At 39.8% G+C, this 19,996-nt stretch overlaps 1 protein-coding gene across 3 annotated transcripts in view; it reads left to right on the forward strand.

The window, feature by feature from the left end:
* Nucleotides 1-19,996, forward strand: part of NFKB1 (nuclear factor kappa B subunit 1) — a 125,179-nt gene that overhangs the window by 81,779 nt on the left and 23,404 nt on the right. For all 3 annotated transcript variants that reach the window (XM_007463813.1, XM_007463812.1, XM_007463814.1), the window contains 4 exons: nt 8,479-8,570; nt 11,147-11,285; nt 17,369-17,512; nt 18,703-18,792. In XM_007463813.1, the coding sequence (XP_007463875.1) occupies nt 8,479-8,570; nt 11,147-11,285; nt 17,369-17,512; nt 18,703-18,792 (465 nt within the window). The remainder of the gene's footprint in view (nt 1-8,478; nt 8,571-11,146; nt 11,286-17,368; nt 17,513-18,702; nt 18,793-19,996) is intronic.

Consider the following 19,996-nt stretch of genomic DNA (forward strand, 5'->3'; position numbering starts at 1 on the left):
TCTCCACATGTGAAGTATAATTCTGAGTGTGTTTCTGAGTCACTTTTTGTCAATGGGCCCAGTAATATCCCTCCTTGCCATAGAACTCCTTTTAAAAACTTATACATTTCTTCTCTTCCAAATTTAAGTTGTCCATGTTATTTTGTTAACCCAACTAATTCATGTTAAAATTTTCAACAGAAGTAAAGATAAATAAGAAAACAGTGATCATTGGAATCAGTGATGTTTCAGGGTTTTTATACTTTAAATTTTGGTATCTGAACTTTAAATAAATGAGTAATAGCCCATGCTTCACACACACACACACACACACACACACACACACACACAATAAATGTTTTACATAGTGTAAAATTGTTTATTTTGTTTAGCTTACCATGCTTCATTGCAACACAGAGAGCTTCTCTGGATATCTTCACATGACACTATGATGTCATTTAAGAAAAAGAAAGAGAATAAGGACTATAGGGAAATTCTCAGAGCATAGTCCTCTTATAATTTTCACTTTCAGAAAGGTTCTTGGCATTTATCTCTCATTAAATATAGCGCAAGATTGATAAGTCAGCAAAAGCTGAAGGAGATTGTGTTATTTTCTCAAGTTTCACTCATTTTTTAAATAAAATGATAGAAGGTATAGTATAATAAAGATACACTCACTTCCACGACAGCAGCAGCAGGGCTCGTGGCAAGAATCACGGCTTGCACGCGGCCCCGGGCAGTCTCATCTTTCTGCAGCTTGTAGATCCTCAGGTGTAGGAGCTGTTTCAAGCGCACAGCCTTGAGAGAGTAAGGTGTTCTTGAGACCACCTGTACCAAATCCGTGACTGAACCCAGCGAAGACCTCTATATAAATGTTCAAGATTCTGGCAGCGCATGCGAAGACCTACTCTTTCAGCCACGGGCTGCTGGAGATAGCCTCGTAGACAAAGTGCTCCCGAGTCAGCCTGTTCTAGCTGAGCAGCTACTGAAGACCCTTGTAATCAGACTTCATAACGGAGACCGCCACATTCACTGCTGCGCGGCTCACAGGGTCTTGGTGCTCCGGCCGGGTGTCAAGCCTGAGCTTCTGAGGTGGGAGAGCTGACTCCAGCACATTGGACCGCCAGAGACCTCCCGGCCCCATGTAATATCAGTTGGCGAGAGCTCTCCCAGAGACCTCTGTCTCACCGCTAAGACCCAGCTCCACTCAACAACCAGCAAGCTCCAGTGCTGGATGCCCAATGCCAATCAACCAGCAAGAAAGGAACACAACCACATCCATTCGCAGAGAAGATGCCTGAAATTATACTAAGTTCACAGACACCCCAAGACACACCACTGGACGTGGTCCTGCCCACCGGAAAGACAAGATCCAGCCCCACCCACCAGAACACAGGCACCAGTCCCCTTCACCAGGAAGCCTACGCAAGCCACTGAACCAACCTCACCCACTGGGGAAAGACACCAAAAACAATGGGAACTACAAACCTGCAGCCTGCGAAAAGGAGACCCCAAACACAGTAAGTTAAACAAAATGAGAAGACAGAGAAATAGGGAGCAGATGAAGGAGCAAGGTAAAAACCCACCAGACCAAACAAATGAAGAGGATGTAGGCAGTCTACCTGAAAAAGAATTCAGAGTAATGATCGTAAAAATGATCTAAAATCTTGGAAATAGAATAGAGAAAATGCAAGAAACATTTACAAGGACCTAGAAGAACTAAAGATCAAACAAACGATGAACAACACAATACATGAAATTAAAAATTCTCTAGAAGGAATCAATATCAGAATAACTGAGGCAGAAGAACGGATAAGTGACCTGGAAGATAAAATAGTGGAAATAACTACTGCAGAGCAGAATAAAGAAAAAAGAATGAAAAGAATTGAGGACAGCCTCAGAGACCTCTGGGACAACATTAAATGCACCAACATTCAAATTATAGGAGTTCCAGAAGAGAAAAAGAAAGGTACTGAGAAAATATTTGAAGAGATTATAGTTGAAAACTTCCCTAACATGGGAAAGGAAATAGCCACGCAAGTCCAGGAAGTGCAGAGAGTCCTATACAGGATAAATCCAAGGAGAAACATGCCAAGACACATTAAACAAACTGTCAAAAATTAAATACAAAGAAAAAAATATTAAAAGCAGCAAGGGAAAAGAAATAAATAACATACAAGGGAATCCCCATAAGGTTAACAGCTGATCTTTCAGCAGAAACTCTGCAAGCCAGAAGGGGTGGCAGGACATATTTGAAGTGATGAAAGGGAAAAACTTACAACCAAGATTGCTCTACCCAGCAAGGATCTCATTCAGATTCAGTGGAGACATTAAAACCTTTACAGATAAGCAAAAGTTAAGAGAATTCAGCACCACCAAACCAGCTTTACAACAAATGCTAAAGGAACTTTTCTAGGCAGGAAACACAAGAAAAGGAAAACAGCTATAAAAATAAACCCAAAACAATTAAGAAAATGGTCATAGGAACATACATATTGATAATTACTTTAAATGTGAATGGATTAAATGCTCCAATCAAAAGACACAGGCCTGGGCTTCCCTGGTGGCGCAGTGGTTGAGAGTCCGCCTGCCAATGCAGGGGACACGGGTTCATGCCCTGGTCCAGGAAGATCCCACATGCCGCGGAGAGGCTGGCCCCGTGGGCCATGGCCGCTGAGCCTGCGCATCTGGAGCCTGTGCTCCACAACGGGAGAGGCCACAACAGTGAGAGGCCTGCATACTGCCAAAAAAAAAAACAAAAAAAAAACACAGGTTTGCTAAATGGATACAAAAACAAGACTCATATATGCTGTCTACAAGAGTCCCACTTCAGACCTAGGGACACATACAAACTGAAAGTGCGGGGATGGAAAAAGATATTCCATGCAAATGGAAATCAAAACAAAGCTGGAGTAGCAGTTCTCATATCAGACAAAATAGACTTTAAAACAAAGACTATTACAAGAGACAAAGAAGGGAACTACATAAGGATCAAGGGATCCATCCAAAAAGAAGATATAACAGTTGTAAATATTTATGTACCCAACATAGGAGGACCTCAATAACAAGGCAAATGCTAATACCCATAAAAGGGGAAATTGGCAGTAACACAATAATGGTTGGGGACTTTAACACCCCACTTTCAGCAATGGACAGATCATCCAAAATGAAAATAAACAAGGAAACACAAGCTTTAAAGGACACGTTAAACAAGATGGACTTAATTGATATTTATAGGACATTCCATCCAAAAACAACAGAATACACATTTTTCTCAAGTGCTCATGGAACATTCTCCAGGAGAGATCATATCTTGGGTCATAAATCAAGCCTTGGTAAACTTAAGAAAATTGAAATCATATCAAGTATCATTTCCAACCACAATGCTGTGAGACTAGATATCAATTACAGGAAAAAAAATCTCTAAAAATCTCTAAAACACATAGAGGCTAAACAGTGCTCTACTAAATAACCAAGAGATTACTGGAGAAATCAGAAAATACCTAGAAACAAATGGCAATGAAAACACGACGACCCAAAACCTATGGGATGCAGCAAAAGCAGTTCTAAGAGGGAAGTTTATAGCAATACAATCCTACCTCAAGAAACAAGAAACATCTCAAACAACCTAACCTTACACCTAAAGCAATTAGAGAAAGAAGAACCGAAAAAACATGAAGTTAGCAGAGGGAAAGAAATCATAAAGATCAGTTCAGAAATAAAAAGAAATGAAGGAAACAATAGCAAAGATCTATAAAACTAAAAGCTGGTTCTTTGGGACAATAAAAAAAATTGATCAACCATTAGCCAGACTCATCAAGAAAAAAAGGGAGAAGACTCAGATCAACAGAATCAGAAATGAAACAGGAGAAGCAACAACTGACACTGCAGAAATACAAAGGATCATGCGAGATTACTACAGGCAACTCTATGCCAATAAAATGGACAATCTGGAAGAAATGGAAAAATTCTTAGAAAAGCACAACCTTCCAAGACTGAACCAGGAAAAAATAGAAAATATAAACAGACCAGTCACAAGCACTAAAATTGAAACTGTGATTAAAAATCTTCCAACAAACAAAAGCCCGGGACCAGATGGCTTCACAGGCGAATTCTATCAAATATTTAGAGAAGAGCTAACACCCATCCTTCTCAAACTCTTCCAAAATATAGCAGAGGGAGGAATACTCCCCAACTCATTCTACGAGGCCACCATCACCCTGATACCAAAACCGGACAAAGATGTCGCAATAAAAGAAAACTACAGGCCAGTATCACTGATGAACATAGATGCAAAAATCCTCAACAAAATACTAGCAAACAATCCAACAGCACATTAAAAGGATCATACACCATGATCAAGTGGGAATGCAAGGATTCTTCAGTATACAGAAATCAATCAGTGTGATACACCATATTAACAAATTGAAAGATAAAAACCGTATGATTATCTCAATCGATTCAGAAAAAGCTTTTGACAAAATTCAACACCTATTTATGATAAAAACCCTCCAGAAAGTAGGCATAGAGGGAACCTACCTCAACATAATGAAGGCCGTATATGACAAATCCACAGCCAACATCATTCTCCATGGTGAAGAACTGAAACCATTTCCACTAAGATCAGGAGCAAGGCAAGGTTGCCCACTCTCACTGCTGTTATTCAACACAGTTTTGGAAGTTTTAGCCACAGCAGTCAGAGAAGAAAAAGAAATGAATTCAAATTGGGAAAGAAGAAGTAGAACCGTCACTGTTTGCAGAGGACATAATACTATACATAGAGAATCCTGAAGATGCTACCAGAAAACTGCTAGAGCTAATGAATGAATTTGGTAAAGTAGCTGGTTACAAAATTAATGCACAGAAATCTCTTGCATTCCTATACGCTAATGATGAAAAATCTGAAAGAGAAATCAAGGAAACACTCCCATTTACCACTGCAACAAAAAGAATAAAAAACCTAGGACTAAACCTACCTAAGAAGACAAAAGACCTGTATGCAGAAAACTATAAGACACTAATGAAAGAAATTAAAGATGACAAACAGATGGAGAGATATACCATGTTCTTGGATTGGAAGAATGAACATTGTGAAAATAACTATACTACCCAAAGCAATCTACAGATTCAGTGCAATCCCTGTCAAACTACCAATGGCATTTTTCACAGAACTAGAACAAAAAAATTCACAATTTGTATGGAAACAAAGAAGACCCCAAATAGCCAAAGCAGTCTTGAGAGAGAAAAACGGAGCTGGAGGAATCAGGCTCCTTGACTTCAGACTATACTACAAAGCTGCAGTAATCAAGACAGTATGGTAGTGGCACAAAAATAGAAATATAGATCAATGGAACAGGATAGCAAGCCCAGAGATAAACCCACACACATATGGTCACCTTATCTTGGATAAAGGAGGCAAGAATATACAATGGAGAAAAGACAGCCTCTTCAATAAGTGGTGCTGGGGAAACTGGACAGCTACATGTAAAAGAATGAAATTAGAATACTCCCTAACACCGTATACAACAACAAACTCAAAACGGATTAAGACCTAAATGTAAGGCCAGACATTATAAAGAGGGAAACATAGGCAGAACACTCTTTGACATAACTCACAAGATCCTTTTTGACCCACCTCCTAGAGAAATGGAAATAAAAACAAAAATAAACAAATGGGACGTAATGAAACTTACAAGCTTTTTCACAGCAAAGGAAACCATAAACAAGATGAAAAGACAACCCTCAGAATGGGAGAAAATATTTGCAAAAGGAGCAACTGGGAAAGGATTAATCTCCAAAATTTACAAGCAGCTCATGCAGCTCAATATCAAAAAAATAAACAACCCAATCCAAAAATGGGCAGAAGACCTAAAAAGACGTTTCTGCAAAGAAGATATACAGATTGCCAAGAAACACATGAAAGGATGCTCAACATCACTTATCATCAGAGAAATGCAGATCAAAACTACAATGAGGTATCACCTCACACTGGTCAGAATGGCCGTCATCAAAAAATCTACAAAAAAAAAAAAATCTACAAACAATAAATGCTGGAGAGAGTGTGGAGAAAAGGGGACCCTCGTACACTGTTGGTGGGAATGTAAATTGATACAGCCACTATGGAGAACAATATGGAGGTTCCTTAAAAACTACAAATAGAACTACCATATGACCCAGCAGTCCCACTACTGGGCATATACCTTGAGGAAACCATAATTCAAAAAGAGTCATGTTGGCTTCCCTGGTGGCGCAGTGGTTGAGAGTCCACCTGCCAATGCAGGGGACACAGGTTCGTGCCCCGGTCCGGGAAGATCCCACATGCCGCGGAGCGGCTGGGCCCGTGAGCCATGGCCGCTGAGCCTGCGCTGAGGAACGGGAGAGGCCACAGCAGTGAGAGCCCCGCATACCGCAAAAAAAAAAAAAAAAATCACGTACCACAGTGTTCATTGCAGCACTATTTACAGTAGCCAGGACATGGAAGCAACCTAAGTGTCCATCGACAGATGAATGGATAAAGGAGATGTGGCACATATATACAATACAATATTACTCAGCCATAAAAAGAAATGAAATTGAACTATTTGTAGTGAGGTGGTTGGACCAAGAATCTGTCATTCAGAGTGAAGTAAGTCAGAAAGAGAAAAACAAGCACCATATGCTAACACATATATATGGAATCTAAAAAAAAAAAAAAAGGTTCTCATGGACGTAGGGGCAGGACAGGAATAAAGACACAGATGTAGACAGTGGACTTGAGGCCACGAGGAGGGGGAAGGGTAAGCTGGGACGAAGTGAGAGAGTGGCATGGACATATATACACTACCATATGTAAAATAGATAGCTAGTGGGAAGCAGCTGCATAGCACAGGGAGATCACCTTGGTGACCACCTTGGTGGTCACCTTTGTGACCACCTAGAGGGGTGGGGTAGGGAGAGTGGGAGGGAGATGCAAGAGGGAGGGGATTTGGGGATATATGTATACGTATAGCTGATTCACTTTGTTATACAGCAGAAACTAACACACCGTTGTAAAGCAATTATACTCCAATAAAGATGTTAAAAAATAATAATGCAAAAAATATAATATTTCACTTTCACATTTTTCAGTAAAAATAATTGTAGTTTATTCACTAAAAAGAAAAGAAAGAAAGATATACTCACTACAAGAATGAGCATTTTCAAAGTAAGCAACTGCATAGCTGGAAATGTAGCCCCTATCAAAAGGACTATGGCTTAAAACAAAATTCTCCTTTGAGGCTAAATGCTCTGAGATAAAAAGTCAGAAAAAAATGAGATAATATTTTAAGGTAAAGGTATCAATATATATCTGTATCCCAAAAATGTTTACACTTTCTCTGCAGGTTTTGGTATCAGTATTCTTTCAACCCATTGTATCCAAGTAATGTGCATTTCCAGATTTCTGGTTGTGCATACTATGAGTAAACACAGTCTGAGTACCTTTATTTGTAAATGTGACTCTTAATCATTATCATTACATTGGAATGGCTTATTAAGAGAAGTCTTGAACCCAGTTTAAAGAATCTGAATAACTAGGTCCAGGGTAGTCCTGCCTGAAGGCAGAGGTATTAACCAGTATATAATATGTCTTATCCAACCCTAATATTTCTAAAGTTCTATGTAAATAGAAATATAAATTTAGTTTTTGCAAGTCAATAGTGTACACCTTCCTATGAAATAGGAAGTGAAGCCAGGGAAATGCCAGCCTGAGTTATATTGTCATATTTCTGCAGGAGTAGAACCCATGACTGAAGTGTGAAATTTAGATGTTCTAATTTAACCCGAAGGGACTAGACCAACATGATATTTTTAGCAGTTTCTCAATATGGACTAATAAACTGTTATAGGGAGGTAGCATAGTAGAATGTGTAAGAGCCTGGAATCTGAAACTTCACTGATTTCAAATCCTGGCCTCTCCATTTACTAGCTTTTCAACCTTAGATAAGTTACTTAATCTCTCTGACCTCCAGTTTCTCTTCTGCAGAGCGAGGATATTAATAGTAGACCTGCATCACAAAGTTGTTGTGAGGATTAAATCAGCTAATATATACATATAAAATCACTCAGAACAGTGTCTGCCATATAGTAAACTTTATATTAAATATTATTATGTGAATCTGTATCAAGTGAACCACCTTTTGGGATTCTGATATTCCTCACTATCCTTCGTGTTTCTCAGGAGTGAATTGGTTTAGGGATGAAGAAGTGGAAAAGACTGATTAAGAGAAAATTCAGATTGAATAGGTAAATCTAGTATTCTGTCATTGTAAATGAATCTTGGGGGCCCATTACTATGGTAACTATTTGAAAATTTTCACTAAAACTTTTAAATAATTCAAAAGTGTATTTTGTATTAATTACTTTTGAAAAAGGTTAAGTACGTAGTATTTATAGGTAGAATCTTGAACCAGCTTTATTTTTCATGTTTTTGAATATTATTATACTATGTGAAATTATACATCTGGACATGACTGTTTGCAGATGATATCCAGATTCGATTTTACGAGGAGGAGGAAAATGGTGGAATCTGGGAAGGATTCGGAGATTTTTCACCCACAGATGTTCATAGACAAGTAAGTGGATGATGATGGCGATGAAGATGATTCTACATTTTCTGCCTTATTGAAATTCACTAGTTTCCATATATAAAACCAGGAAAAATCATAAATATTTATTTAACTTTCATAAAAGAGCACTCTGTCTTGCAGGTGTTCCAGAAAAGTTACCTACCATAGAATTATGGTCAAGGCTGTATTAGACCTTGCAAGGCATTTCATTTGGGTGTCTGATCACCTAGCCACAAGGCAGTGGCCCTTAGGTCCTTTAGTAGAAATGTTTTAAGTGTTGTATTCATCTGTTCAGGCTTCCATAACAAAATATCATAGACTGGGTGGATGAAACAAAAGAAATTTTTTGCTCATGGTTCTGGAGACTAGAAGTCCCAGATCAAGGTCTGACAGTGTCAGTTCCTTGTGAGGGCTCTCTTCCTGGCTTGCAGACAGGCACCTTCTTGTTGTGTCCTAACAGGGCAGAGAGAGAGTAAGCTCTCTGCTCTTCTTTTAAAAACAGTAATCCTGGGGCTTCCCTGGTGGCGCAGTGGTTTGAGAGTCCGCCTGCCGATGCAGGGGACACGGGTTCGTGCCCTGGTCCGGGAAGATCCCACATGCCACGGAGCGGCTGGGCCCGTGAGCCATGGCCGCTGAGCCTGCGTGTCCGGCGCCTGTGCTCCACAACAGGAGAGGCCACAACAGTGAGAGGCACGTGTAATGCAAAAAAAAACAAAAAAAAACAAAAAAATACAGTAATCCTATCCAATCAGGTCCTTGCCTTTATGACCTCATTTAACCTTAATTCTTCCCGTAAAAGCTCTATCTCCAAATACAGCCACACTGTTAGGGCTTCAACATACGAATTTTGGGGGAACACAATTAGTCCATAACAATGTTCTACCAGTATAATATGCGGAGACCTGTTAAAAGGGTATTCTAATGAAAAGTGTTGAAAGGAGGAGTCTTCTACTTGAGGCTGATGTCATCATGATAAATCAAGATCTCCTGGTGACAATTGAGTATACGACTAAGAGATGAAAATGCTGAATCCTCGTCTTAATGATTACACTGAGCGATTGAGGAATACAGTTTTCACAAAAAATTGGAAACAATCCAAATGTCTGTCAGTAAGTGGCCAGTTAAATAAATTATCGTGTATCTATGTGGTGGAATATTGTGCAGTTATTAAAAAGAATGAGTACTCTATGGACTAATATGGAAAAGTCTCAAAGATACAACATTAAAAATTTTTTAAAGATAGATATAAAGCCAAGTGTATATAAAAATGATTCTATGTTTATGTTTACATATGCATAAAGAAACTCTGGAAGAATATAGCTTCTCTGTGTTTACTTCTAGGGGAGAGGGGCAGGCACACAGTAGGAACTGTCTGGATGAGGGACAGGAATGGCAAGGAGAATTTTCAGTGTGCACCATTGTATACCTTTTTATATTTACGAAGCTTGATCCATGTGAATATATTACATAGTCAAAAAATCCAGCTAAAACATCTTTGAGGTGCAGTGTTAAATGCTGACAGTGCGTGGCTGCTCAAAGCAGTGGGCCCCTCAGCACCGGTGATTCGGCCCCAAGCATAGCTTAATGAAAAAAATAAGTTTTGTTACAAATGCATTAAAGCTATAAGCTGAGATCACATTTTGATAGCATAATACTTTTATTATTGCTCGGTTCTTATTTTATCATTTCTATCATGATTTTCTTTTAAATTTTTTGTCTAGGAGTCCATTTTTAAGTTTCCAAACATTTAAAAGATGTTTGGTTGATGATTTCAACATTATATTGTGGTCATAGAAGGTGGTCTTAGATATAAGTTCTTTGAAATTTTTTTGTCTTTCTCTGTGACTCTATGATCAGTTTTTTAAAATGTTCCATGTGTACTTGAAAATAATTATATCCTTTTTTTTTTGTTCGGTGGAAGATTCTGTATATAACTGTTAGCTTGAACTTATTAATTTTGTGGATCAAGTAAAAAAAAAAAATCCAGCTAAAAACTGTGAAAATGCCTGACTATTCTGGCACTGCCAGATATCAATGAGGAGGCTGTCTTATGGATATTACAGAATGCCCTGTGTATGCCTAGAGCCTTGGCCATCCTCACCTCGCAATACACTGACCCTGTCATGATGTCTCTCTTACAGGGTTTAGTTTTTTGTTTTCATTGGCTGGCCGGAAGGCTGGTGGTAGTACCGCCTTCCTCACTCTCTCTTTCCACGACTAGCCTTTCTGATATTGCTGTAAATAATCTTGGAGGCTTTTAAGGCTAATTGGGAAAAGGAGAAGATGTATGCAACGTATTTTATTCACGTGATTATTTATACTGAAAGACATTTGGAATTTTAGACAAGTGAACTAACGAAGTTTTGCAATACATTGGCATAATCTTATATTTCAGTTTCACATTGGCAATTTAATAAAAATGTATGGGTATAGAATTCTAAGGTTGTAAGTTTCTCTAAGGTGTTGTATACTTTTTAGTACCTTGTTTCTAAACGTTAGGCATAAAGAATGTGTTTAACGAGTAGCGTTGCTGGAAAAGAAATGTAGTCCTACTCCAACATTTGGATCTTTGTATCCTGCAGTTTGCCATCGTCTTCAAAACTCCAAAGTATAAAGATGTCAACATTACAAAACCGGCCTCTGTGTTCGTCCAGCTTCGGAGGAAATCTGATTTGGAAACCAGTGAACCAAAACCTTTTCTCTACTATCCTGAAATTAAAGGTAACTTGGTTGTTTAAACACTTGTGCTTGTTCCAACAAGAGGATGGTCTGATTAGAAAAGATCAGGTAGTCTCCTCCTTTGAACAGCTTCCTAGTACTGGTTTCTGGGTCCATGGTGTTTCTTTTTAGAGAAGAAAGAAGTAATATATGATTTGGGGGTCATAGAATTAAGTCTAGCCTTTTAAAATAATGTTATTTCCATTGAGTTTTATATGAGATTTAGACATTTGAAAACTTCTCTTTGAATTTGAGAATCTATCATTTATTGACTACCTCAGGGTTCAGGTAGTTGAGATGAAGAGATAAGGCTTGTTGTGTAGGAGAATCAGCCACTCTGTCAACTGGCCTCAGGCACCATGCACTGCAGAGCTATAAAAATGAATAAGGCAGCATTCTCTTCCTCACAAAGGACACACCGAGAAGGGGAGATCATAAGTCTCCTTCAGTTGTTACAGTGCGAATTATTACTTTGGTAAGTTCCAAAAGTGAGGCATCCACAAAAAACATAGAAGAATGCAAGGAGAACGAACCCTAGATTCTGAAGAAGCCACCAAGACTTCAGGGTCCTGAAAATTGGCGATGTATTTCAGTAGTTGAGTGTGCAACAGAGAAGGAAAGGGTTTCCTAGACTTAGGAAACATGAGGAGCTAAAACAACTAGTGTTTGTTCAGGGAAAAGTGAGCATTATGAGCACCGAGAGGCACTCCTGAAGGCCACAGCGGGTGAGGAGGGCCGGGGCCAGGTGATTGGCACCTAAAGAATTTTGCATTGATTCTGGAAAGGGGAATGACCAGGCCAGTTTGGATTTGGTATGATGCCTCTGATTCTCTCTGTAGACACTGAAGAGACTATCTGGGCAGCAGACAGTGAGTCAGAGGAGGAATGCAAGAATCCAAGTGAGAAATGGTGAAGTTAGTGAGGGTCTGAATGCAGTGGAGTGAAAGGAGAAGGTGGATTCAGGAGGCAGTGCAGCGATGGTGTCAAGAGGACCCAGGTGCTGGGTTGGGTAGGGGGTGAAAAGAGAAAATCAGGAGTCCTAGACGGTTCTAGGAATCCCAGCCTGGGAAGGCTGTGATGTGGTTGAACTGAGGAAGAGTCAAAGGAGCAAAAGTAGATCTGGGTGGGCAAAGACAGAGTTCAGTTTAAAACATGCTGCATTTTAGGTTCCTGTGGCAGATTCCTAACAGGCCATTCAAAAGGCAGGACCGGAACTCAAGAGAGGGCAGGGTGGGAAATTCACACTGAGACTCCTCTCGGAATGAGGGTAACAGGTCTCAAAGGTTATTTGTTAACCTGGAGTCCACTCACCCCTATGGGGCTCCATGGCTAGAAGTGTACTTTAAAACCATTAGGTTTTTTTGTAATCCTATTTTGAATTTTACATAGTAAAAACTGTGATTCTAAGAAGAGATCCGTAGACTTCACTAGACTGCAAAAGAGGCCGCGGCACAAACATAATTAGAAACCCCTGGACTAGAGGGAAGTGAGACTGGGGAGAGACAGGGCACCCAGGTCCTGGCTGAGGCTGGAACCCACAAAGGTGCCGCAGCAACGATCCACACGGCTGCTAATCCTGTGATAGCAACATGTGATGGGGGATCTTTGAGGAGGGCTTTCTTTTCCTAGAATTCATGTTGTGGCAGCAGCATTTAGAAAATGGTTCCGTGATTTCTTGTTTCTTCTCTGAGCTTGTGGCCCTTCCACTGATGGGTCAGATGTATAGTGCATTCCGTTACTGGTGGTTTGAAAACACTGTCAGCAGAGGATCCTTTTTTTTCTCTCCACGTGAGATTTTGTGCGAAATCCCAGTATATAAACCGGAGAGGCTTGAAGTGGAGGTGGTGAGTCCGCCCGCTTGGCTCGTCCAGGAAGGAGGCTTACCTCTCCTCACTTCCCTCCCTGCCCAGGAACTACCTGAGGGCTTCTGAACGGGCCGTCGGCATGAAGTTTGTAAATCACTGCTTTGGATTGAGCACCCTTCTTTAAAAGTACACCCAGAAGAGAAACAGAGCAAAATTGGTTTGGATGTTCTGAGGGGGAAAAAAAAAAAAAAAAGATTTCTTCTCCTAAAATTTGTGTTCAAAATAAGGTCAATTTTTCTAACACAGAGGATCAGATAAAAAAAGGAAACCCAGATTACCTACACGTGTGTAAGCCTAGAAATACTCAAAGCTGAGCTTGGTTTCTAGGCTGCCTGTGTCCCTTTCCCAGTGGTATCTGTGCCTGAAAAGAGTCTGATACAGCAGGGACGCATTCAGACTACTACTTTCTTTGCTACCCTCTTATGGTAGGAGCTATCCAGTGCTGGAGTTAGAGAATGGGGTCTCCTGAAAGTTCAGAATCTCACCTTTATGCGTCAGGCGCTTACCTTCCAGGTTATCATTTGACTAAAAGCTCCATCTATAAGAACAATGTAGAAAACCATCTGGAAAAATAAGAGTTTGTAGTTGAGCTCCACAGAAAGAATGGCCAACATGTATTGTGGTTGAGTTGTTGTGAGATTAGAACAATTTTATTGAAGATAACAAATTACCTTAGTCTAGAGAACCTTCTGGATTATAAAATCCCAAGTTGAAACAATCACCAGGAAAAATGATCGCACCAGGCATGTGTGACTGGCCAGAAAAGTAGCAGGCCATTTAGCATCAGAGTAACTATGTGAAGATGAATCTAAACTATACAATCCAAGGAATCATTGTGCTCCTTTCTCAGAAGTCCTTGAATATACCTTCCACTGCCCCCAGCCTCTGCAGTCACTCCTGAACTCATTGCCTCATTTTATATTCTTCACTTATTTTTATCAATATGTAAAATTATCTTACCTATTAATTTATGTGTCTATTGTCTTCTTCCTACCTGTGTTCTTTAGGTCACAGATTTGGTCTTTCATAATTATTGCTACACCTCGAACAACGTATGTCACGTAGTAGTTGCTTGTTAAATATCTGAGAGCTGAGTTATTGTTTGACCAACCAAGTTGCCATCCTCACCCAAAAGAGTAGTAACTTGTTGGGTGCCACCAATTAAGACATTAGACAAAGAAATAGATCATATTCCTCTTGTTGTACAGAATCATGCAGCCCTGAACTCTGCATCCTTTATGGTCATTGATGTTGTGTCTCATAAAAACGTCACGGAGATGGTCGGGTCCAGGAAGACAATCAAAATAATCAGGAGAGGGATGGTTGGCAAGGGGAGAAGAGGGTTGAGGAACTGTTATACAAAAGCAAAGAAAGACCCATAATGACTTTTCAGTCTGAAAAGATGGGGATTAGGGAGAAACAGAATCATAATCTTTAAATTATGAAAGGTATGGTCAGGATAAAAGCCGGCGTCTTTACTGGCAAACTACAACCCAGAAAGTGAGAATGAGGTACTTTTAAGGCACATGCACAGCATAAGGTGGTAGAGGCTAAAAGTTTTATCTACATTTGTGAACTAATCTGTTATCTTAAATCATCACTTATTAAAGGAAGCAAAGATATGTTGGAGTGTTTCCCCCGAAATGGTGACCTAATATAATGGAATGCTCATTAGACCTTGTATCTGATCGTCACTGAGCCCTGACCTCATACAAGTCCCTCAACATCCTAGCTTCGGTTTCCTCTTCTGTAAAAGGAGAACTTGTAGTGAGTGGCCACTTAGGTCCCTTTTAGAATAGGTTGATGTTTCATAGTACATCCCATGGCCCACTGTCAAAAGCAGACCACAAGGGTAAGTAAACCCAGGGTGAAAATCCCCATGTTCAATTCCATGGAAATTCAGACTGCAGGTTCTTCTATTTAAAAAAAAAAAAAAAAAGCTTGTCACATGGAATTTTCTATATCAGTTTCTTGTTATTAACATCTGAATGGCTGTAGGATAGTTAATATTTTTTAAATTGAGTCTTAAAAATTCCCATTTACAATGAAATATAACCAGTGAATGTCCCTGTTTTATAAGTCAAAAGGAGTACATTGCAAATACCAAATGATCTCTTTGCTAGAAAGCGTGTCAGTAGATAACATTTATTTCTGAAGGTGAATATGTTGTCTGCCTTGCTCTTGTATTTCATATTTCTGATGAACTAATATCCCATGTGAGATCAACAGTTTATAGGATGAGTAATAATTGTGACTTAGTTATGATACAACTGATGGAGAAACTTTATCTGTCCAAAACCTTTGAAAAGGAAATTGCTCAAGTTTCTCCACTTCGAGGTCACCCCTTTCTGGTGGAAGCATGTTTTCTTCAGAGTTGACCCATGCTGGCTTTTTTCTTCCTAGTGAGTCTGGACAGGATCCGTTTTTAAAAGATTATTTTTTAAGGGTACTTTGCTACCCTACTTTCCCCTGCTTATCTTTCAGCTGCACTTAGATGATCACGAGATAGTCAGTACACAACAGCATTCTTTCTAGCCCTGAGATGACTGAAATGACGACAGAATTAGAAATAAGTGAAGATCTTTCTGAACATAAACAGTGACCAGAACTGATGTGACGAATCAGAAATAGGACAGTTGTCAAGTATTGGGCTGCTGATTGAAAAAAAGAATACCATATTGACTGTTGATTTAATTTAAACAAAAACCAAAAACTTCTTTCAGTGCTTTATTTCAGAAGAGAGGAGGGAGAAAAAATATATAGGGTGGGAAAATCAGAGAAGGGAAAGAAAGGGAAACAGAAAGAAGAAACAAGAAAGGAACAATAGACCACAAAGGCACTGGCGGAACTCACAGGGGCAGTGGAGCTGGTGAGAAGCAAAAGAAAAACAGCAACCACATGAGGAATGAGGGGGGAAAGTCTCAATAGTATCTAGACTTGGCCAATCAAAAATCTCAGCGGGCATCACTGTATTTTAGTCAAGTAGTGGTCTTAGTTTCGTACGTAGCAGAGCAGCTCCCTCGCTGCGATCTATTGAAAGTCAGCCCTCGACACAAGGGTTTGTAAAAGAAATTTAAAAAAATAAGAATAAAAAAGAAAAAAAAATAAAGAAGTAGTGGTCTTAGACTTGCATGAGTCTTAGACTCTCATGAGTTACCAATGACTACAGATCCATCTTTTATTGTCTTTCTGGGATGCACGCATTTTTATAATTGTGGTGACCACCAAGGAACAGCCTCCAACACCTTATGTCTGCACTGTCTCTGCCTCCCACTTTGACTCTTTATTTTATCCTATGCACCAGTGACAGATGAATCTTTCTAAAATACCACCATATACATGGCATTCCCCAGTTCAAAAATGTTCCATGGCTCTCCTGCCTGTAAATTAAATCCCTTAGGTTCATAATCCAGGTGCTTGGCAATGTGGTCCCAATCAGCCCCATTTCTCAAGAATTCCTCATACTAAACTTTCACTTCAGCTAAGCTGATCCACTGCTGTTCTCATAAGCATGCAGTGCACATTGGTTCCTTCGTTACTTTCCCTCTACAACCCCTTCCCAGAACATCCTCCCTTTGCCCTCTCCTAATATAGAGTTGATGCTGGGAAGCCTTTTCCTGGATTTTCCAGCCCACAGAGACTCCCTAGAAGTCTTTCCTTGAACTCCTGGAACCCTAGTTGGCACCATGAATTTAACATATATAGCATTGTAGTGCTTTGTCTCTAAGTCTTCCCCCTACAACCTTAAAATTATATTGGAGGGTTCTTGACCTCAAAGACATGATGTCATACTTCTCTTTATCCTCAGCACTTAGGTCATTGTAGACGCATAATAAATGTTAGCTGATTAGTAACAGTTGTTTTGTATGACCAAGTGAAAATGCTCAGTAATGTTGTTCTCATTCAGTATTTTCAGTCTCTTCATGTTTGATGGGCAGTCTAGTCTCTCACTAACTTGAATGACATGGGGGACTTAAGAAACAATGGCAGAGAGAATTTGGGTGTGTACTGTTCTGTGGTCCCTCTGAGGCTGGTTCTTGGTCTTCGTACTCATTGGAATAAATATCATGCTTCTTGACATTTGGCATCTCTTCCTCCTTGGGTGCTTTCTATTTCCCTTTAAGATGTTTAAAAATACCATCAGAATCAGTATTCTTTCCGTGGCTAGTAGTGGAGCTGAATCAATCTTTTCTCCTCTGGTTTCTCTTCCTTTAAATACAGATAAAGAGGAAGTGCAGAGGAAACGCCAGAAGCTCATGCCCAATTTCTCAGATAGTTTCGGTGGCGGCAGCGGGGCGGGAGCTGGAGGTGGAGGCATGTTCGGCAGCAGCGGTGGAGGTGGCGGTGCTGGAAGTACTGGCCCAGGTACGAACCAAGCCTGTTCTTTCACGTCTGAAAGGGCAGATTTTCTTCTCCTAGATTTCCTTTTCTATGGGTTGAGTGTTGTGACATTACTGAACATGATATATTACATTACTTAAAATTTCCCAGCAAACTTTTTTCCAAAGAAATGCGTGTTCATCTTATCATATGTAGATAGATTAATACCAAAAACTGTAAGAAGGAGAAAAGTCACAAAGGCCAGTTACCCAAAGGATACCTCTTAACATTTTGGTATATTCCCCCCTCCTTTTTTTTTTTTTTTTTTTTTTTTTTTTTTGTTTTTTGGCAGGTACATACATTATAATACATATTTATACATTTCTCCAAGCACAGCTGTGATCCTCATTTTGCATAGTGTTTTAATCCATTTACTCGTATGACCTATTTATTATCATGATTGTGTATAGAGTCATGTATGCTGCTTTTTCCTAACAGTTTAACATAAGCATTTCCCCATGGTAATAGAAATTTTACATAAGCATCATTTTTAAGCATCATTTTAATGACTTGTAATAATTCATCAAGTGAACAGACCGTAGTATGACTTACTTGAAGATTATTTCCTGTTTCTTATCTAAAATGTTTGCACTGAACTCCTCTATCCACATTGCTTTTCTTTTATTCCAGATAATTTTTGTAAATTAGATTCTTTGAAGTGAAATTACTGTGTCAGAGAGTATGACAACTAACACTCACTGCTTCCCAGAGTTTTACCAGCTGTGCTTCCAGCAGAAACGCATGAGAGTGACCAGTGGGGGCATGTTTCTCTCGAGGAGCCAGTATATGTTTCTGTATTTTGTTTTGTTCAGTTTTTCCCTCCAGGGGTTACTTTACTGTCTTCTGTGTCAGCAAGTCTGAGTCTGGGTGACAGCCACTCACCATTAGCCTCTCCCCTCCATGCAGGAGTGGGAGACTTTCTCCAGCATGAGCTCCTCCATGCTGCCCAGAGCCTGGGCTCTGCCTGGGTTGCCAAAAATGTAACCTTGCCAGAGTCGAATTCTGATCATCCCAGGACCCCCAGTGATGTGCCTTATTACTAAGTCTCAACAGAAGGACTGTGTCGGGCACACCAAAGCCTGTTCTCACCAGAGTGAGGGACACTAACATTTGCTGAGTTTCTTTTTATTTAAAAAATCATCATGAGGTTTCATTTGTTTTGCTTGCCATTTCAGGGTATGGCTTCCCACACTATGGATTTCCTACATATGGTGGAATTACCTTCCACCCTGGAACCACCAAATCTAATGCTGGGATGAAGCATGGTAAGTAACACTTTTCTTTTTTTTTAGTACTGAGAAAAGAATGAAAAAAATTATTTAAAAATTAATTAAAGCCAAAAAGTTTTTTTTTAAATCATTACCACATTATCTTGAAAAAAACTGATGAATGCCAATAAATTAAGAAGATACTTCTTTTCCAAAAAATTATTATTCCCTGTGGAGAGTATAGATTCTATTCCTGATACTATATTTAAATTTATACATTTACTTTGTACGTGGCATGAACAGGGGAAAGAAAAGAACATTAAATAGGGATATAGAGAGACTTGACTTCAAACATAAAAAAGTCACCAAACTTAGCTGTTTTCTCTCTTTTTTCTTAAATACTACACTTTTGAAGACACTTAGAGGTTTATAGGGATGGTCTTTTCTCATCAGATGTATCCCCCTGGGGGCTTCCCTTGTGGCACAGTGGTTACGAATCGCCTGCCAATGCAGGGGACACAGGTTCAAGCCCTGGCCCGGCAAGATCCCACAGGCCGCAGAGCAGCTAAGCCCGTGCGCCACAACTACTGAGCCTGTGCTCTAGAGCCCGTGAGCCACAACTACTGAGCCCACATGCCACGACTGCTGAAGCCCACGTGCCTAGAGCCCATGCTCTGCAACAAGAGAAGCCACCACAATGAGAAGCCCACGCACCGCAATGAGTAGCCCCTGCTCGCCACAGCTAGAGAAAGCCTGTGCACAGCGATGAAGACCCAACGCAGCCAAAAATAAATAAATAAATAAATTTACAACCAAAAAAATGTATCCCCTAATTAGCAGTTCTCACATCATGTGTTCATACTTCTGTTACATGTCCATTTTAGTGTACTCATTGAGGAAATAATACAACAAGGTCTTCTCATGTATTTCAACACCTGTTTTACGTCAGGTGCTTTTACATGTTTTAACTGTAATCTTTATGATTCCTCTGTAAGGAAAATATTAGTATCTTCATTTTACAGACAGAGCACACCAAGGTTCAGAAATGATCATTCACTCACTGAAGGTACATATCTGTTAGTGGCAGAACCAGGATTTGAACCAGGTCTGCCTGTAAAATCTCAGTGTTCTTATAGTAGCTGTCAGGTAGCATAGTAGGACCTGAAAGATTGTGATCAGAAACAGTACACTGGATAGCTCCCACACCAAAGAATGTGAATTGAGATCACATCTTCACAACCTGCTTGAGCATTAGGGAAAG

This window comes from Lipotes vexillifer, unplaced genomic scaffold, assembly GCF_000442215.2.
Source record: "Lipotes vexillifer unplaced genomic scaffold, Lipotes_vexillifer_v1.1 scaffold49, whole genome shotgun sequence".
Classification (NCBI taxonomy): Eukaryota; Metazoa; Chordata; class Mammalia; order Artiodactyla; family Lipotidae; genus Lipotes; species Lipotes vexillifer.